Source organism: Lactuca virosa, chromosome 1, assembly GCF_052849685.1.
Source record: "Lactuca virosa cultivar CGN04683 chromosome 1, Lactuca_virosa_CGN04683_v6, whole genome shotgun sequence".
In the NCBI taxonomy this organism is placed as follows: domain Eukaryota; kingdom Viridiplantae; phylum Streptophyta; class Magnoliopsida; order Asterales; family Asteraceae; genus Lactuca; species Lactuca virosa.
This window is the reverse complement of record NC_136426.1, coordinates 6,670,904-6,693,304: the sequence shown is the minus strand read 5'-3', so window position 1 is coordinate 6,693,304 and position 22,401 is coordinate 6,670,904. Positions and strand designations below refer to the sequence as shown.

At 35.3% G+C, this 22,401-nt stretch overlaps 1 protein-coding gene, 1 long non-coding RNA gene and 1 pseudogene across 2 annotated transcripts; 1 reads left to right on the top strand and 2 right to left on the bottom strand.

Annotated features, from left to right (window-relative positions):
- Nucleotides 1–13,709: 13,709 nt before the first annotated feature.
- Nucleotides 13,710–14,946, bottom strand: LOC145132075 (uncharacterized). The gene is made up of 4 exons (XM_079066730.1): nucleotides 14,632–14,946; nucleotides 14,475–14,557; nucleotides 14,199–14,401; nucleotides 13,710–14,048 (listed from the first exon to the last, which is right to left on the bottom strand). The coding sequence occupies exons 1-4, from the start codon at nucleotides 14,859–14,861 to the stop codon at nucleotides 13,941–13,943; spliced, it is 624 nt and encodes a 207-aa protein (XP_078922856.1). The 5' UTR covers nucleotides 14,862–14,946; the 3' UTR covers nucleotides 13,710–13,940.
- A 677-nt stretch (nucleotides 14,947–15,623) lies between these two features.
- LOC145132070 (uncharacterized) lies at nucleotides 15,624–17,606 on the bottom strand. The gene is made up of 3 exons (XR_013717873.1): nucleotides 17,119–17,606; nucleotides 16,881–16,938; nucleotides 15,624–16,785 (listed from the first exon to the last, which is right to left on the bottom strand). It is a non-coding gene; the product is annotated as an uncharacterized LOC145132070 (long non-coding RNA).
- Nucleotides 17,607–18,235: 629 nt separating this feature from the next.
- On the top strand, nucleotides 18,236–18,507 carry LOC145151883 (18S ribosomal RNA; annotated as a pseudogene).
- The last annotated feature ends 3,894 nt before the right edge of the window (nucleotides 18,508–22,401 follow it).

The following is a 22,401-nucleotide window of genomic DNA, read 5'->3' as shown; positions in this document are numbered from 1 at the left end:
AACCTTTACGCTCATGCAACACTCATAGGGCTTCTTTTGGTGAAATAGCTTCTAAAATGGCAACCTAGGTTCATATCCCCAAAGGAATAGCATAAATCAGGATAGATAGGACTCTCTGGACCTCTTAAGGTCCAGATCTAAGAAGGATTCCACCTTGGGACCTCATATGCTTCGAATCCAAGCTAAAGAAGGCATAAGAAAACCCTAAATTCGAGTAGATCACCGAATACACGAGAATGAGCATAGATTTATACCTCTAGCAGCCTCTTCTGATCAAATGATAGCAGATCTGAGTTCCTCAATCTGCCTAGCTTGCCCTCCTTCCTTCTTTCTTGCAAAATCACACTAGAAATGAAGAAAATGGATTCTTATCTCACTCACAATGCTCTTAGGTTCTCTGGTGCTCTCAAGGGTGAAGGTGGCCGCAAATGAGGGCCATAAGATCCCTTAAATAGGGCACAGACCCGAGGATTTAGGGTTTCTGTCCACAGCGCGGACTCGTCGAGTCAACTTGCCGACTCGTCGAGTCCATTCATTAAATCCAGTCAACAATCGCGATCCTACTCGACGAGTCTAGGCGTCAACTCGTCGAGTCCCTCTTCTTGACACAAACTAAATAATTAAAATATGATACCTGGAATTCCGGATGTTACACACTTTTTACGTCATTCGGCACTGTCCCGGTTTTGTCGCGAAACTTCGACAGGTTATAACTTCTTCGTTATAACTCGGATTTCGGTATTCTTTATATATCTGTAATCCTTGTCATGCCCACTACAAGTTTCTTAATAGATATCGGCTTTATCTAATATTTATTTTCGACGCTCATTTTTATTCTTAATTAATTAAATCCTAATAATTAAGCATAAAACACATAATTCACATAATATTCACATAATTCCTTTTCCTTTCTTCAAAATGAGTTACAAAGGTTAACCTAGACTATTATGTCAATATTAATGCCTAGCCTAGAAACACGGGCGTTACAATTCTCTCCCCCTTAGGATGATTCCGTCCCCGGAATCACACATCAGCAAACAAATGCGGGTAGCGACTCATCATGTCACTCTCCGTTTCCCAGGTGAGATTTGGCCAATTCGTATGTTTCCATCGCACAAGCACTAAATCGACCATCTTGCGTTGCAACTTCTTAGTCTTACGGTCAACGATTGCCCAGGTTCTTCAATTAACCTCTTGATTTCATCCAACCTTAATTCAGAAATGGGAATTATGTCGGGCACATCTCCCGTGAACTTTCTCAAATAACACACATGAAAGGTATTATGAATACCCTCTAGTTCTTCCGGTAATTCTAGCTTGTAAGCTTTATTCCCAATCCTCTAAAGAACTTTAAACGGTCCAACAAACCTTGGACTCAACTTTCCCCTTTTACCAAATCTTATAAGTCCCTTCCACGGCGAGACTTTAAGTAAAACCGAATCTCCAACTTCGAATGATATCGGTTGTCTTTTCTTGTCAGCATAGCTCTTTTGTCGATCTTGAGCAGCTAACATCCTTTCCCTAATCACTTTCAACTTTTCAACAGTCTGATGGACTATTTCAGGTCCCATAAACTGCTTTTCCCCAGCTTCCAGCCAACATGACGGCGTTCGACACTTTTCTCCATACAAAGCGTGATAAGGTGCCATCTTAATGCTCGAGTGGAAACTATTATTATAGGAAAATTCTACTAGACGTAAGTGTTCATCCCAGTTACATTGGAATTCCAGGGTACATGCTCTCAGCATATCCTCCAACGTTTGAATTGTTCGTTCGCTTTGACCACCGGTATGCGGATGGTAAGCTGTACTCAAACACAACTTGGTACCCAATTCCTCTTGTAGACTCCTCCAAAACCTTTAGGTAAAACGGTTGTCACGATCGGATACAATCGTTAACGGAACACCGTTAAGCCTCATAATTTCCTTCACGTAAGAATTCGCAAGTTTATCCATAGACCATTTCTCGTTGGCTGCTATGAAATGTGCACTCTTAGTGAAGCGATCAACGACCACCCAAATCATGTCGTGACCGTTCTTTGTTCTGGGCATTTTAGTCACAAAATCCATGGTGATGTCTTCCCATTTACCCATGGGTACAGGCAAAGGTTCTAAACTCCCATACGGTTTCTGATGTTGTGCCTTAACCCTAGCACATGTTACACACTCGGCCACATACTTAGCAACATCGAGCTTCATCGTCGGCCACCAGTAATAGGGTTTTAGATCCCTATACATTTTTGTACTGCCGGGATGAATCAAATACATGGTCTTGTGAGCTTCTTCCATCAGAAGATCTCTTACTCCTCCCGTCTTAGGCACCCAAATCCTATCTTTGAATACCTTCAGTCCTTGACCGTTTGTATCAAACACTAACGTTTTGCCCAAACGTTCTCCCTTTCGGTCATTTTTCTCTAAAGCTTCCTCTTGAGCTTTCTTTATACTTTCCACAATTGTCGAGACAACTTCAATTCTCAACGCTCTTGGCCTTTTCTTTTCAAGATTTACCTTCCGACTGAGAGCATCAGCAACAACATTTGCTTTACCAGGGTGGTAAAGTATCTCACAGTCGTAGTCCTTGAGTAAATCTAGCCAGCGTCGTTGCCTCATGTTCAATTCCTTCTGATTAAAGAGATATTGAAGACTCTTATGATCAGTGAAAAGTTTGCATTTAGTACCATAAAGATAGTGCCTCCATATCTTTAAGGCGAATACTACCGCTGCCAACTCCAGATCATGAGTGGGGTAGTTCTTTTCATGCTCTTTCAATTGCCTCGATGCATACGCTATCACTTTATCCCTTTGGGTCAGAACACAGCCTAACCCAACTCGAGAGGCATCACTATAAACTGCAAAGTCATCAACTCCTTCAGGTAACGAAAGAATCGGTGCTTCACATAATTTGTTCTTTAACTTTTCAAAGGCTTCCTTATGCTTTTCATTCCAAGTATAAGTAGCTCCTTTGTGGGTCAAAGTTGTTAATGGAGTAGCGATCGAAGAAAAGCCTTGGATAAATCTTCGATAATATCCAGCTAATCCTAAAAAGCTTCGGATCTCCGTAGGACTTTTCGGTTGTTCCCACTTCACCACAGCTTCAATCTTTGCTGGGTCAACCATTATTCCTTCTTGGTTAACCACATGACCTAAAAATTGGACTTCTTGAATCCAAAATTCACATTTGGAGACTTTGCATACAGCTTCTCCTTTCTCAGAACTTCTAGCACTTCACGCAGATGCTTGTCATGCTCCTGCTTGCTTTTTGAATAAATCAAGATATCATCTATGAATACTATCACGGATTTATCAAGGTATGGTTTACAAACCCTGTTCATCAAATCCATGAAAGCTATTGGAGCATTGGTTAGTCCGAACGACATAACCAAAAATTCATAGTGTCCATATCTTGTTCTGAACGCAGTCTTCTCAATATCCTGCTCTCTTACCTTTAGCTGATGATATCCTGACCTAAGATCGATCTTCGAAAAATAGCTCGATCCTTGCAACTGATGAACAGGTCATCAATCCTCGGAAACGGGTACTTGTTCTTTATTGTTGCTTTATTCAGCTCTCTGTAATCGATGCACATTCTCATGCTCTCGTCCTTTTTCTTTACAAATAACACCGGGGCTCCCTAGGGTGATGAACTAGGTCGAATAAAACCTTTGTCCAATAACTCCTGAAGTTGTTTCATAAGCTCTTTCATCTCTGTTGGTGCTAATCGATATGGTGCTTTTGCTATTGGCGTCGTTCCTGGTAACAAGTCGATACATAATTCTACTTGTCGATCAGGGGGCAATCCGGGAAGATCTTCGGGAAAGACTTCCGGATAATGACACACCACCGGAATATTCTGCACCTCCTTCTTTTCCTTCTTAGCATCGATCACGAACGCTAGATATGATGTACATCCCTTGGCCAAACACTTTCTGGCTTTCATTAGGGAAATGATTCCAGAGTTTACTCTGCGTTTGTCTCCATACACCATAAACGACTCTTTTCCTGGCGGTTTTACTTTTACTATCTTCTTTCTACACAATATTTCGGCATCATTGGCGCTAAGCCAATCCATTCCTAAAACTATGTCGAAACCATTTAATTCGATAGGTAATAATTCCTCGTGGAACTTATTCCCATTCAAGTCAATGAGGATGTTTTTCATACGATGGCTAACAGGTACAAACTTGCCACTAGCAATCTCGACTAATAAAGCATTAACTAGTCTATCAACAGGCAAAGCTAGTTTTCTACCAAATTCATGCGAAATAAAGGAGTAATTGGCTCCAGAATCAAACAAAATTTGGGCAGGCAATTCGTTTACGAGAAAGGTACCTGAAGCGACATCGGCTTCTTCTTTCGCAACTTGAAGTGTCATTTGAAAGGCTCTCGCCTTCGGCTTTGGTGGAAGATTGGGCTTTGCTGCATCCTTCTTCTTCGGACAGTCTTTCAAAACGTGCCCTTCTTCGTTACATCCAAAGCATACCCTCTTGTTGGACGGACACTCGTTGGCATAATGCCCAACTTTTCCACATTTGTAGCAAGTCACCACCTCACTACATTTCCCAGAGTGCTTTTTCTTGCACTTTTCACACCATTTCACTTCGCCTCCTCCTTTTCCTCCAAACTTCTTAGACTTTGAAAATTTACTTTTCTTGTTGGAACCTGAAGTTCCTTCAAACTTTCTCTTTTCGCCAACTTCTGCCCTCTCCAGACCTTTCTCTCTAATCTGAGTCTCAACATTCTTAGCAGCCCAGATGGCGGCTTTCAAAGTGGTTGCTTGCTTGACCATCGGACCAAAGTCTGCTGGTAATCCGAGGGCAAACTTGTTGACCTTGGAGAGTTCAGTTGGAACTAGGTAAGGAACAAGCTTCATCTTTTCCGTAAAACTAGCAGCGTATTCAGTAACGCTCATCTTTCCCTTCTTCAAATTCTGGAACTCATTGTTGATTTCCAGAAGATCCTGCTCAGAGCAGTATTGTAATTTCAGTTGTACCACAAAGTCTTCCCAAGACATCTTGCTAGCTTCTCCCTTGGGCATCGAATCAGCTAGTAATTTCCACCAGCTCAATACACTAGATTTTAACAGAGGAATTGCAAGTGCGGTCTTCTGTTTGTTGCTGCACTCACAACTTTCAAACATTGTCTCCATTTCGGAGATCCAATTCATGACTTCCACCGGTGTCGGGCTTCCAGATAGACACGGTGGTTTGGATGCCATGAAATCTTTTTATTTGCATCCACGTCCATCAACTTCTCCATCCTGGTTGTTTTGTCTAACTATCGATGGGTTGGCTTGACCAAGAGTCCCACTGTAGTTCCCTCCTTCTGATCGCCCTTCATTCAATTCGGGTTGTTCAACAGGTATCGTAGTTTCTTCCCTATTCTGTTGTAGTAATCGCCTTGTCTCCTCCATTTGGCGATCCAACATCATCTGCATCATTGCTTGTACCCCAACCATCGTCATTGGCTCAGGTGCAGCTCCTACAACAGGTACTTGCTCAAGTACTTGGGGTTGAGGTTGTTGATTCCTGTTTCTGTTTGCATTTCCAACTCCACTGCGAGTTCTTGCCATTATAATCTATATACCGAATAAGGCGAATTTAGATCTTTATCCTCGATAGGTATTTAAATTCCCTTATCACTCCGAAACGTTTACATGTTAGTTCTAATATCGTAACGGTACGCTTAGAATCCTACACACATAAGGTTTCCAGATCCGGTCGGCAACAGACCGTAGATCCGAACAAATAATGGCATATATGGCAAACATATAACATTTAGCACATAAAAGCATTTTAGGCATATTTCCTAAAATAAACTAGTGCTCGTGTCTAAAATATGGTAGACACTCATCTCACAATCATCACTTAGCATTCTAATTTTAAGTTTAGAAATCCTACAAATTCCTAGTTCGCTTAAACTAATGCTCTGATACCAACTGTGACATCCCCTAATTTCTCGGCCAGAAAAGACCGATTTAATTTATGCTTTTAAAATAAAGTCAGAGAAATTCTTTTAAAAGACGTTGCGGAATTGGTCCCCAAAACAAAACGTGATAAAAATTCATCAAAACCTTTCTTTAAGAAAGTATATAATTTCCTTTTATATCAAAACCTTGGGATGTCATGTTCCGATACAGATCAAAAGCATAAACAAGACATTATAAGCCTTACAACAATTATTTACAACTACTGGCCTATAATCCAAAAATCTTTCATCACCATCCGACTATGCTCGGGCTCCACTACGTGTAAGATAAAAAGTTGAGTGGGTCAGGCTTGGGAGCCTGGTGAGCATATAGGGTTTTCAACCCACAATAAATAAATTTATTAATTTCATCAAACAACAATAACCCGATTACCCATTCCCGTTATCCTCACTTTACGTTCCTAAAACAACTATCACAAGGGACCTAGTCTAAGGATTTTCATCGGTGCGACAACACTGCTTGGGGGGGGGGGGGGGTTCCCAGCAATTTATGTCAAATAAGGCAACCATGTGGGGGATGGAGTACAGCAAATGAACACCCAAGCTCATTAACACCTACAAGTTGCGAGCCTGCCAGCGTTCCACTGGACTGTCTAGAAAAGTCTGTGGTCGTCATCCATACTCCGCTAGATGACTGGATCACAATAACATCGAGGCCTCTCATCATTTTATTTCATCACACATCAACTATCTACCCATGTTTTACCCAACATATTTGTAGATAAAAATACATATACAGTTTAATTTATTTAAAAATCTGTATAAATCATTCATTCATCATCCATCTCAAATAAATAAACAATATATAATCACATAGCACGTATTTTATATAAAATATTTCATATCTATGTGTAAGATGAAAGTGACTACACACTCACTTGATTTAATGATAATCGGGCAGCACTTTGTTTCCTAAAACGATCGTTTCTAATAAAACCGAGAGTTTTATTGAGAAACCGGGCTCTGCGAGGGTTGGACTTCAAAACCAAAAAGATAAATTTCGCGGGCACTTCGGGGCGTGTTTCGGGTGTTTGGTATAATACCAGGGCTTTGGGGGAAGTTGGAATGAAAGAAATATGGGTTTAGGGGTGTAAAATGACAAATTTCCAAAATATACCCGGGAGGTCTCGCACCCTTTTATTTATAGGGGTGAGGCTTCTGATCCAAGGGCTGAGAAGACTCCACGCGGCAGCAGATCCGAAGAGAAGGCAGGTGGCTCGCACGTGCGAGGGTCAGCTGTTGGCCTCTGATTGGACCGAGGTCTAGGTCCGAGGGTTGGGTCATGGCGCTACGTGCGAAGCTCAGACACGTCAAGAAAGGGCACGCGTCGGACTCCTACTGGACCGCGCTTCGGATGCGAGGGCATGCGACACGCATCGCCAGCTGGCTTCGGTGACTCAGCAATTTCGGACACGTGGCGTGTTATGAGCGAGGGTGACGTGGCTGAAGTCCCACCATGCGAAATTTCTCGGATTTGGCATTTTTTCTCGATTTTTGTGCCAAAACTTTTAAAATCCATAACTTTCGCATACGGGCTCCGTTTTTGATGTTCTTTATATGCACGCGTAGGTAAAATTACGCTCTACAACTTTCGATTAGACTTCGTCGGCTAATTTTGAATTTAATTTTTATATTATTATTTTTAACAGACCGGGACATGAAATCCGTTAAAAATTCATAACTTCTTCATCCGACGTCCGTTTCCGTCTGTCTTTTTACCGTTGTACTACTATTGACGAGACCTTCGATTCTCGTTTAGGTTGTGTAGGCTAAAAATCACTCGATCTAAAATTTAAGTTTTTAGCTGTCTACTGCTAAGCTGAAACTTAGAAAAATCATAACTTCCTCATACGGAGTCAGATTTGGGCGTTCTATTTATACATACTCTCGGTTTAACGAACACTACGACTTTCGTTTAGATCACTAAGGCTAAAAGGTAGTTTATCAAAAACTCACTTTTTACGTCATTCGGCACCGTGCCGGTTTTGTCACAAAACTTCGACAGGTCATAACTTCTTCGTTATAACTCGGGTTTCGGTATTCTTTATATATCCGTAATCCTTGTCACGCCCACTACAAGTTTCTTAATAGATATCGGCTTTATCTAATATTTATTTTCGACGCTCATTTTTATTCTTAATTAATTAAATCCTAATAATTAAGCATAAAATACATAATTCACATAATTCCTTTTCATTTCTTCAAAATGAGTTACAAAGGTTAACCTAGACTATTATGTCAATATTAATGCCTAGCCTACAAACACAGGCGTTATATATATATATATATATATATATATATATATATATATATATATATATATATATATATATAGGGAAAAGTGAATATGTGGCTGTTATGTACCTAAAATTAGGTATAGAACCTTTTAAATAATGTAGTTTTAAACAAAGCAAATCCAATTTCAATTTCTCTTAGTTTTGTTTTAATAGAATAACATTGAATTAAGTTCAATTATGGAATGAAAAAAAAAATCAATTATATATCTTTTTATTGCAAATAATTATTGAAGTTTATAGAGAAAATAAAAAACCAATATTTTTTAACGAATATAACTCAAGTGTTTTGTCTTTCAATTGAAAAACTATATCCAATGATTTTGTGAAAAGCTTGATTGAGTTATGACTTGTTCTTCTTTTCTCTTTTATTCTATTAGTTTCCATTTAGAATTTAGTAGGGTTGATTAAATGGTCACAACTATTAATGCTTTAAGTTCTTAGACACAATGAAGAAAAAAAACATAAATTTGATCGATTTAGTAAGTCACATGATTAAGGAAGAATAGTAAAAGAGATATCATGATTAATTTGAATATAAATGGATCAAAACTACATTGTTTGGAGGGTTCTATATATAAGCTTAGGTACATGGCAGTCACATATTCCCTAATCCCATATATATATATATATATATATATATATATATATATATATATATATATATATATATATATATATATATATATATACACACACATACGAAATCGTATATTTCGATTGTCAAATGTGTTTAGGGCTTACAATTTAAATGGTATTAGTAATTTAATCGTAGTTAATAGTCATTACCACGTTACGTTAAAAAACTGAAAAGTTACTCAATATAATTCTTTAATAAACTAAAATATTCACTTTAAATTTTTTTTTATATTAGACGACAAAATTGTCTCATGCCCTTACATGTTTATAACTATTACAATTGAAAAGTATAAAGAAATTGGTGTATATCATTATCAATTTGTACCACCAAAATTATTAGTAGCCAAAAAAGTTGGTACCAAATATATTTTGATACGAGTAGCAAAAAGTTTTGTACAAACTATTAATAATATGATATACGGCTTGAAAACAATAAATTGTATACATATGATATTCACCGCTATTTAAAACCATTACAAAATGATAAGATTTATAAAGAAATAAAACATTTTTTGAGCTAGCTAGATCCAAAACATATATAAATTAAAAGAACTGATTTTTCCACAATTATTTTTTATTTATCCACTGCAAGATTAATACATTGATATAATAATCCTTCATACTCTTTTAACAGGCCCGGTGATGAGGGGGGCAACCTGTGCACATGCACAGGCCCAAGATTTTCAAGGGCCTTATTTTTTTATAATGTATTCAGGAATCAAGAGTCCACAGCCGAAGGCAGAGAAGCGATTATTCAAGCGAGGACGGATGATCGATTACATAACATTGAATTAAGTTCAATTATGGAATGAAAAAAAATCAATTATATATCTTTTTATTGCAAATAATTATTGAAGTTTATAGAGAAAATAAAAAACCAATATTTTTTAACGAATATAACTCAAGTGTTTTGTCTTTCAATTGAAAAACTATATCCAATGATTTTGTGAAAAGCTTGATTGAGTTATGACTTGTTCTTCTTTTCTCTTTTATTCTATTAGTTTCTATTTAGAATTTAGTAGGGTTGATTAAATGGTCACGACTATTAATGCTTTAAGTTCTTAGACACAATGAAAAAAAAAAACATAAATTTGATCGATTTAGTAAGTCACATGATTAAGGAAGAATAGTAAAAGAGATATCATGATTAATTTGAATATAAATGGATCAAAACTACATTGTTTGGAGGGTTCTATATATAAGCTTAGGTACATGACAGTCACATATTCCCTAAGCCCATATATATATATATATATATATATATATATATATATATATATATATATATATATAGACACACACACACATACGAAATCATATATTTCGATTGTCAAATGTGTTTAGGGCTTACAATTTAAACAAAATGGTATTTGTAATTTAATCGTAGTTAATAGTCATTACCACGTTACGTTAAAAAACTGAAAAGTTACTTAATAGAATTCTTTAATAAACTAAAATATTCACTTTAAATTTTTTTTTATACTAGACGACAAAATTGTCTCATGCCCTTACATGTTTATAACTATTACAATTGAAAAGTATAAAGAAGTTGGTGTATATCATTATCAATTTGTACCACCAAACTTATTAGTAGCCAAAAAAGTTGGTACCAAATATATTTTGATACGAGTAGCAAAAAGTTTTGTACAAACTATTAATAATATGATGTACGGCTTGAAAACAATAAATTGTATACATATGATATTCACCGCTATTTAAAACCATTACAAAATGATAAGATTTATAAAGAAATAAAACATTTTTTGAGCTAGCTAGATCCAAAACATATATAAATTAAAAGAACTGATTTTTCCACAATTATTTTTTATTTATCCACTGTAAGATTAATACATTGATATAATAATCCTTCATACTCTTTTAACAGGCCCGGTGATGAGGGGGGCAACCTGTGCACATGCACAGGCCCAAGATTTTCAAGGGCCTTATTTTTTTATAATGTATTCAGGAATCAGGAGTACACAGCCGAAGGCAGAGAAGCAATTATTCAAGCGAGGACGGATGATCGATTACATACCAACTCAACGGGTGGTGACACAACCTTTTCGTGCAACAACAATGATGTTGTCGAGACATCGGGGCTGGCGTCTAATGGAGAAAGGGAGAAGTCACTCAAGTACGCTGAAGAGCTGACGGAGAGAGTATCGACGATTAACAAAGAATAAGACTATGCCGAAGTTACTGATTGCTTCAGTCGTGCCCTAGAAATCAGGTAGTTTCTAACTCTATAGACTGTTTTATTCAATTAATCATCTAGAAGTCTTTTTCCTGTTGATATATGCGAATAATCTCGTATTCTGCTTTGTTGAAAGCAAACAAACCATGTTTTGAAGTGTAATTTTGTTTGTTAGAGAATTAAATAGTTATAGTTAACAAATTTGGTGTAGTACTATTAACTAAGTATTGTTTAGAAGAATTTGCTTTTGAACTAGAAAATTTGAGATATATAGGGCTGACAATTCTCGACACGACCTGCGACACGACACGAAATAAATGGGTTTGGGTTGAGTTTTTTAACCCCCAACCCGCTAACCCGCCAACACGCCAACCCGTTTATTAAACGGGTCATATATGGGTTTCTCAAAAAATATAGGGGTTGACCGGCCAACCCGTTTATATTTTTAATAAAAAAAATTATTTTATTTTTAAATGTATTTATGTATCAAGTATTAATATTTAATAAGTATTATATAATAAATTACTTTAGCACTTGAATTATCTATGTTTGTATTAATGTTTAGTTTGAACATGTTTATATGAATGTTTTAAATCTTCATTTGGATGTTTAAGACTTAAGTGTCTAAAATTCGGATATGTTTGCATCAACCATCAATAATTTTTTCATGTTTAATTATCAATTTTATTTATGGAATCTGACCCACGAACCCAAATCTGATCCACGAACCCAAATCTGACCCACGAACCGCCAACCTGTGAACCCGTATAAATAAATGGGTTGGCGGGTCATATATGAGTTTATGTTGCAAACCCGCCAACCCGTGACCTGTATATTTAAATGGGTCGTGTTTGGGTTGATATATTTTGACCCGCCAACCTACCAACCCGCGACACGCCAACCCGAACACGACACGATTTCCAGACCTAGAGCTACATCTTGAACTTTTTATGTTATATTCTGTTGCAAGTGGAATATAATTGAACACATCTATTTTGAGATAAAGATGATGAAATTTCTTTCTTTTGGGTTGTTGTATTAGAGCTACACATTATGTCGAGCTTGCGCCTGAATGTGTGAGATCATATTGTAAATATAGATGTGCACTTCTATACAAGGCTCAAGATGAATTCGATCCATTAGTCTGAGTTCCTGTTTCCAAGAAAGAATCCACTGAAAAGGATCCACTAAATCTGCTGAAAATAGTGAAACTACTGTGAATAAAGCAATACTAAAGAAGGTACTTCAAATCTTCATAATTCACATCAATGATGTTTGAAATGTTTTCAATAATACAAATATGGATGACAATTGCATTTATGTTCTTTGTTTTTTTAAGCGGAAGATCAAGATGAAGATGATGAAGGAAGTGATGGTGAGGATGAAGAAGACGAATCTGGCCGAGATTTAGCTTGGAAAATGCTTGATGTTTCAAGGGTAATTTAGGAAAAAGAACCATATTACACAATTGAGAAAATAAACATTCTTTCAGTTTTAGCAGAGGTAGCCTTGGAAGGAGGTATGCACATTTCAGATTTATATAATTGAATTCGTTACACGTTAGGGCCTAAGAGCCTTTTTTCCGACTCGTCCTGGACATTTGAAACATCAGGACCAGCCCTATCTTTTAATTTCATCTCCAATCGACGGAGTGGAGTTGGCATGGCCTCGGCACTCTCGGCGTACACCACCCCCAATTAATGTGCCATGTCTAATGAATCGTAAGGAAAAGACATTCTATTAACGAGAGAGGAGAAAGAACGCAAGGGTTTATTTATTTATTTATTTTCAATTTCAAACCATTTAACATATCTTAACCCATTCCATATAAATGACATGCGTACATTTAATGTGACATGAACGTGCCCTCAAGCCTTTACTGTAAATTATGAAAGAAGTTTATATTGCGAGATTGGTTGATTTGAAGGTACTTTTCAACATCAATAACTATTGCCAACCTTGAATGATGTGTCCAAGATTCCACTGCTCCGATCTAAATTAATTTATACCTTACAAGATATATATTAAGATATGGCGAATGCAGATACAAGTTGACAAGTTGTTGTAAGTTTTAATACGTACGTAATAATCACGAGGTCGAGCTCGATAGTGTTAGGCGTGTTGAATATTCAAAGATTTAAATACGTACGCCCAATAAAATTATACATTAACAAGTAAGTTTCAATAAAATGAAGAATATTTGCTAAAGTTATATCGATCTAATAAGTAAGTGTAAATTACTCGACGGGACATATATAAAGTTTATGTTTAATGAAAGAAGCCGACCCAATATTAAACCAAAAATATTTGCAATACATGATCAAGTTTTCGATAACTTATTTAATTTGAAATATTGAAGTTAAGTTAAAAAATTAAATGTTGTGCTACATCATGCACTATCGATCATTTTTAAGATGATTCTTAAGCAAAATATGATTCTACTCAAAATGATGTGGTATTGCGTTTCTAGAGGCCCGAAAATGATTTTACACGTGAAATATGTTTTTTCGTGTTTAATAAATAACAACACATGACGCGTAAGATAGATCGCAAAATGAGATATTCAATAATAATAATATCTACTATATACGAACAATATCAAGAAAAATAAATCATGATGATAAAAGATTTATATTGAAACTCTTTTCACATTTTCCTTAAAAAACCACAAGTCTACAAAAGGGCACAAATGTCTAGTATTATTTGAAATGAAATTTTACATTATTCGATTAAGCTATAGAATTTAATTTTTTTCATTACCAAACAAAAATTTGACATGAAAAAGATACCGGTGATAAGAGATTTACAAGTTATACGTAATTATATATTTCATTTTTTTCGTGCTTTTTCTTTTTCCTTGGCTTCTTTATCAACTTCCTTAGCTTCCTCTAATACAGGTTCCATTATATCCTCTATCTTGTCTTCCATTTCTTGAACCTGAAATTCCAAATATCAAGAAAAAATACATATCAATAAATTGAAAAAGAAAACTAAACATATGATCATTTGAAAAAAAAAATAAAAAATCTTGAACTCTAAATTAATTTTCATAAAAAGAAAAAGAAAAAAAAGAAAAGAAAAACCAACCTTGTCAATGAAATCTCCGGCGGTGTGAGCATCTTTTTCAACTCTTTCAGCCACATGTTCGATAAAATCAAGAGTCTTCTTGAGTTGGCTATCTTCCGGCAGATCATCTTGGAGCTCCTCCACCACTTTGTCCACCTTATCCGCCACCGATTCCACTATATCCGATATATGCTCCGCCGTCGCCATTATCTGGTCAACTTTCTCTGTAACACCAAAACCCATTATTCTAAAAAAAAATTAATCATTAAAGATAAAAAAAAAAACTTAAACACTTACGCAGAAGAAATTTTATTGGACCTCCTTTGGTGGTAACCAAGGGAATGATAAATGTCATCAAAATCCCAATAGCCCAATTCTTCCTAAAAGTTAAAAAAATAAATACTAACGACTCATAAATAAATAAATAAAAGAAACGAGTAGGAAGATTAGCTACCAAGAACCAGGTGGTGGAGATGGTGTTCCAGCGGGTTCCACGTTGGCATAAGCGATGATGGAATCCCATCTAGTGGTGGCGATGTTGGTAGTTGTGAGAGGAGCTAGCGCTAGTGTGTGTTTGTTGATCTGAAACCCAGAAATAGGATTGAAAGAAACAGTAGCATGGGATTTGTGAGCTAGGGTTTCATGCAAATTTATCTGAGAAGCCAAAAAGGTTGAGATCGACATGGTTTAAGATCTTGAGAAAATTTCAACTACTTTTTTTCAATATTATGTGGGTGTACAAAACAATTTATGGAATATATCCACACATGTAGAGACAATGCGGTATTTGCTATTTCTAATAAATAAATTATTAAATAAATTAATGGTGAAATATTTTAATGATTTAAGAGTAACTGGAGTGGCATGTTATCACGTGTTTTTCTATAAAAATTTATTTGGATTTCAAACGATGTAGTGTTTTTGACATTTTTGCCATTGTGGCATGTACTTGTTAGTTAGGAAACAACGAGAGCAATCGTATCCAACCAAGGACAAAATTGTCCATCTGATTAATTAATTAGGGCGCGCGATCATATTGTCAAATGTCAACACTACTACCTACTCACTTTCTGTTTACACGCAAGTGATACTCCATCTCCATTTACTTTATTTTGCTTCTTGTAAAAATGAAATACTTTAAAACTATTGAAAATTATCTTGCTTGATTATTCTCAATTATAAGGCTAAGGGACTGATATCATTTTTGCCATTTTTCTCGCGTCATTTAGAATTTGTCACACATCTTTCGAACGTTTGTCATTTAAAAGACATGATTTGTCACTTTTGTCATTCAAATTAATTTTTTTAGAACAAAAAATATTTTATATAAAAACTAATACATAAAACTAATATTTTCATTAAAATAACAAGAACAAGTAAACTTGAAATTAAAACACAACGAATTTAAAATCAAAAAACACACAAGACACTTGAAATCAAAACATGTGAAACATTAAAACAAACTTCAAATTAAAATAAAACACAACACAAGTTCATTGGACATATTGATGTCATTTGTCGCTCTCCCTCACAACTTGCCAAAACTCAACAAACCGAAAATGTTTGTTAGTTTCTTCACGGAAAACCTCAAGAGCATTGACGAACAAAATTCTTTCATTTTCACCATTTACTACTTCACGCCTCATCCTAACAAACACAATGTGAAATTGCACTGCAGCTGCGTTTGCATGTCTCCATTTGGAGAAGAGTTGATTTTTGCTTCGACGTCAACCGGCTTCGCGATTGTATCTTTGAGTGACTCTCGACCAAAAAGTAGACGCATCTATGACGTTTATGTTGAGTGGCTCTTCACTTACATCGATCCATACACGAGCCAAGACGATCTCTTTATCCGTGGTCTAAAGTCGAGCCATTTTTTAGAGATGAATGTTTGAAGATGATGAAAAAAAATAAGAGAGTTGAATGAAGAAGGTTTGAATGTGGTGAAAAATAAAGAACGATATTTGTATTTATAGTAGTTGAGATCCTATGTCATTAACAAATGTCATTTGATAATAACTCTTGGGCACAAAGATCTTTAAAACGTGTCAAAATTGAAAAAAAAATGACACAAAAGAAACTAAGTTTTCACTTTGTCAATTTGGACACTAAGTTCTCACTTAAAAAAAGATAAAACTTCATAAATGGTCCCTGTTGTTTCACAAAATCTGAAGTTTAGTCTCTAACTTTAAGAAAACCTCACGGATGGTCCATATGGTTTCAAAACTTTTAATGTTTAGTCGACTTACTCTGTCAGTATTTGTCTATTAAGCAAAGAGTATTTTCGTCATTTCACTACCTAGAGACGATTTATGAGGGTTTCTATTATTATTTTTTTTAAAAAGAAACAAATTTAATATGCAAGGGGTCTCTCTATCATCACATTTAATACGGAAGAACATCTTCATGAACTCAAGAACATCGTCCGCCGCCACCACCACCACCTTTCGACCACTGTCCGCTACCACCACAGTTCACCACCACCACCGTCTGCCACCTTCATCTCCACTTAAATTTTTTCTGCGACTTCAGTAAACCCGCTAGAGAGATCTCGTGGCGCTTTCTCCATCAATTTTGCCAAAATGAAGCTTTTCAATAACAAATTCATCTACAATTCAAAATTAATTCTAAATATAAATCTTTAATCAGTATGATAAAACCGATTCTGAGATTATTAATTAGAAAACAAAAAATAAATCTTACCAGGTGATACGTCTTCGTCATCTGCACTTGCTTATCAAAATCTTTCGGTTCCTTCCTTCTATTATCATCGATCACCACAAGGTTCACCATTTGAGTATCAGGAAAAACCGAAAAAGGTGAGCCACAAATCACATAAACAAGATAGAACTCACAAACCAACATTGAATCTGATACGGATTCATGAAACATAGAAGTGAACTTAGTAGATTAAAGAAGAAACAGATCGATCAAAGTTTACCTTTTGTGCATCCTCCGAGAAAGGCCAGATTTGTCTGTCTTGGAATTCACGACGGCGACATTAAAATCACGGAAACAGAAACATTGTTTGGAGAACCAATTTCATGCCTCCATCTTTATCAGAACATGGTATCGGAGAAACAAATCGATGTCGAAGAAACAAATCGATGTCCAGATTCTATATCTGGATTCAATGGTAGATAGAGAAAAAATATGAGAGGAATTCATGAGGAGGCCATCGAAACCCTAAAAACCATACAGGTTGTGGTGGATTCAAAACCAAAATCGGACCCTTAAGTCAAAGGGCGATGACTAAAATCGGTTGGAGGAGGCTCTAATCCACGAGAATGTAGCGGTAAAGGTTGATCTGGGTTTGTTTCAGTCTAGGCTTGATTTTGAAATTGTAGAACTTAAAAAATCCAAATCAAGAAAAGGGTGTGCTCTTTTTAGGAAGAAGACGTATAGGAGGGAGATAGACTTTACATGTTAAATTTCATTTTTTCTTTTTAAAAAAAAATTAGAAGAAAACCTTATAAATTGTCCCGGGTAGTGAAATGACGAAAATGTCTCACTTAATGGGCAAATATTGACTGAGTGAGCCACAAGGACTAAACATTAAAAGTTTTGAAACCACAGAGTTCATCCGTGAGGTTTTTTTAATGTTAGGAACGAATTTTCAGATTTTGTGAAACCACAGAGACCATTTATGAAATTTTGTCTAAAAAAACAAATTGACAATTCACTTTTTTTTTCAAATCAAAAATCAATTTTTTTTTCAATTTCGCTAAGTGTTGACAATTGTCCAACCGAAACGTATTTTTTTTTACATCAAAAATTTTATTAATATATTTTTTACATTTAAAAACAATATTTTCTTTGTATAAATACAATTTTTTTATTTAAACCGTAACCTTATGTATAAATTTGTATTGGTTATATTATAACCATATTTTTCATTAAATTATTTTAATGTAAAATATGTATTTTAACATATAAACATGTAATTTAATGTGAAAATATGATTTAAATGAAAATAAATACATATCTTTTGTACAATTTTATTTCACCAATTTTATATACATTTATACCTATAGCAATGTGGTTTCTACCACATAGGGTGATGTAATTAAGTTTGTGAATGAGATCTAAAGTTTAGAATGACATGGCCTCTTATTATTTTTTAATGTACTCCCTTATTTTTTTAATATAAGATAATATGAGCTACATATTATGTATACCTGAACACCAACGGCGAAAGCATTCTGCTGGGCCGACACTGACACTGAGAGACGAAAGCTAGGGGAGCGAATGAGATTAGATACCCCAGTAGTCCTAGCCGTAAACGATGGCGAAAGCGGTTGCTAATGCTTGTAGCTTGCTTCTGTCCTTAGTCAATTTTGGACTGAAGTTTTTCTGACTGCAAAGCGCATGGCACAGAAAGCTCAATAAAAACAGACGAACACGTTCCTAAAGTGAAAGTTGGGAGATAGCCCGTTAACTCTTATTGGAGGATTCCTTCCCCTTGGGACTACCAGTAGCTTCGGTTGTTGAATCTCGTGCATACTAAAATACTGACTTTTATTCATATTCAATTCATTAGGTCAGCGTGAAACTAAGAAAGATATATGTGCCTAAGGCGTAAGCAACTGATGGTTAAAAATAATAATACACATATTAATGTGATATTACGTCGTTTAAACCGTATTTTTACATTAAAGTTATATATTTATATGTAAAAGTACATATTTTATATTAAAATGAGTATTTAATGAAACATATGTTAGAAATTAGGGAAGAAAAGATTGCTTGGATTCCCTGAAAATCGTGGATTCACTACCAAATTGAAGTATTTCGATGGTACGGATCGAACACTAAATTAGATAAAATTCAAAGATTTCGAATGAGAGAATGTTAGTGGAATTGTTCTTGACGTGTACAAAAAATGACCAAAAACGGGTATATAGTTTTCTGTCTGAAAACTGTCACATGACAGTTTTCTGTTTGAAACGGTTACATGACAGTTTCAAACTGCTACCAAACCACCAAAACTGTCATAAAAAACATATTTTAGAATAAGGGTCAAAATGAGTCAATTTTTCAAAAACCGAATTTCTAATGCATTCTTAACAGCTCGACCCCAGCCAAGGGCTTTGACCCTTGGACCCCACCAGGGGCTTCCACCTCTTGGACCCCGCTCCTAGGGGCGTTGCCCCCGGACCCCCGTTCATTTAAGGGCTTCGCCCCTAAATGATAGTGTACTTCAAATATTGAAAACTTAAATAAGTGTGCACTCCGCACCATCCTAACTTGTTTAATATTTTCGAGGATCACATTTGGTCAACAAATTTAATCATATCACACGTAAATAATATCGATGATAACAAATCACCAACAACATATAGTTATAATATAAATAATACATATTTTTACATAGCTATACGATTTAAATGTGAAAAACTTGTATTTATACTAAAAATTATTGTTTTTAAACGTAAAAAGTATAATTTTATATGATCTCAAATGTAAAAAAATTATTTATACTATTTCAAATGAAAATTGGTCACATTAAATTAAATTAGAAAATGAAAATCGATTTGAAACAAAAAAATGATTTGTCAAAATATAAAAAAAAATGAAAACTTAATGTGTTTTGTGTCACTTTTTTTTTCAATTTTGGCGCGTCACCGCTACATAACAAAATAATGTCATGCCAACATGCTAAGTCACTAAAGATTGACACATCAACATGTCATGTCATTAGGTAACCATGTTGACTAGTTACACAGTCAATATTTTAGAAAAGTTAGTAATTAAATTGTAACAAAAAATAACACCGTGTCAAAATCGAATTTTAGTAAAATCATAGTGACTTTTGTGAAATTTATACTTATTTACTATAGGTAAAAAACTTAAAAAGAATATAAATAATGGCAAGTTAAGAGTTTTTTGATAGTTGTTGATTAAGTGAGATATGACTGATTTAGAGGCCTGTTTGGGTCTGAAGTCCGACTGAAACCATGTTGTTTGATTATACGTCTAACTGACTGTATTGAATGATTAAAATAACCATTTTACCATTATGTCTTGTTTGCAACATACATCTTTTCATAACAAAAAAAAAGAGGTGCAACATCGTGACATCAAACGATACAAATTCATATTTTCTATATATCAAATAATATCACTTACAATTTGATTACTTATTATTAAAATGAATCAATAAAAAAAAGGCCATGTCAATTAGAAATATAATAATCTCTTGAAATCTTGATTACATTCCACGTCACGATAACAACCTATCAAGATTGTTTATGTATATCTTTTATCGGTTGATATACTTAGTTCACTATAAACAATGCTCTGATACCAATCTGTCACACCCCAAAACCGGAACGGCGGAATCGTTCGGGGGTGGAGGACGTCATGTTTAGTATCACAAGATATGTATATGGTAAGCAAGTAATGAACAACCATTTCATTTCGAAAGAAAGTGTTTACAATGTGTGTGTTCACAAAACATAGAATTCATACACAAATAACAAAACAAGACTTGAAGCTATAACGCTTCATCTTCTGAATCCCCAGCACGAGCACCTGTCTAATAGTCTCCTGAGAATACAAGTTATTTGAAAGAGTTGATCAGCAATTAAGCTGGTGAGTTCATAAGATTTTAGTGATGTGAGTAAGTTGTAAAGTGTGGTTGGAAATGTATATGTAAAAATGGTGTAAGTTGTAAGTTCTGTTTGGAAAAGTTCGCCTGTTCCTCTAGAAAATCATTTACTTCCTACTTTGATGGAAGTTTAAGTAAAATGACACTACGACCCATTCTATGGGTACTAAGTGGGTACAAGTTATATAAGACTCAGAGTAAACAAACAATCGATTGTGCGCATATGCCTCAAGCTCACAACCAAACGAGGAACAGATTTTAAGGCGGATAGCACACATTCCATTGTTTGTTAGATCGTCGTCATATATAACCCTGGTGTATTCACTTGTTACTCATGGAGTTAGTTGTGATGGTTCCTTTGTATCTAATGAAAAGTTCTTTAAGAAAACCCTTATTTCTTATAAATAAAATGGTGACCACAGTGACTACTTTTATAATAGCTTAGTTTATACTGATATATATAATCCAATATCAGATAGAAAGTTAATTCAGTGAATCTGCCCTAAGCCCACAACCAAACAAGGAACAGGAAGTAAGGCGGAAAGCACACATCCAACTACCTACTGGGTATTAGTTTTATATATACACATGATGTATAAACTAAGGTATTATAGAGTTACTCACCTAAGGTCTTTTAATTTGAACTGGTTTAATAAAATGGATTAAACCCTTTACTGGGAAGTTTCTAGTTTTGTATACCAAAAGTACTGAAAGTATGTTTTGTACTAGAAAAACTGTGCTTTGACTCTGTGTCCTATAACCTGACCCATACCTGGTACCCTTATGATGACTTAATGTCTACTAAGCATACATATATATAGAATCAGATAGAAAATAGATTGGGTGAATTCGTTCCAAGCCCACAACCAAACAAGGAACAGGTAATGAAGCGGAGAGCACACATCCTATCACCTGCCGGACTCTATTGGTATATATATATATATATATATATATATATATATATATATATATATATATATATCCTGTGATGTATACATTAAGGAATCATAAGACTAGCATTATGGTCCTTTCTTTTAAACGTAGCCTTCTACCAAGGCATCTTCTGTTACGTGTTAGACTCAACCGTTCCGTTTGTTGATTGTAAAAATGTATATTTTCCCTAGTTTATAACTATCTTGACTCGAAAATAGTTTGAGTTTGACTTTCAAGTGGTACTGTCACTTTATGAAAATAATGGGAAAAATGAAATAGTACTGTAGTGTTGTATTAAGTAACTACTGCTGTACTAACTACCTTAAACCAATTGTTATTTAAAGTACCATGTGATCGGCCTATACCCTGCTACCGACTATAGAACACGACAATGTAAGATGTCGGAAGAAATGACGTTTGGCACCCGTAGACTTGCAAGTCCCACTGTAGCGAGCAACAAGGTGTAGGATAGTCAATCCAGTATAGATCTATAGACAAACTCATACGCTCCCCACTTAAGGAGATTCTGGATACAAAACGGTCATGACAGGTAGTGCCATGCCCCGTTACGTGGCTCACATAACTGTAGTAATGTTCTAGTATATGTATGTGCTAGCTGTATTGTGTGTTCTCTCCCTGTCTAGCATGTATGTATGTTCTCTCTGTATGGTATTGTTTGTT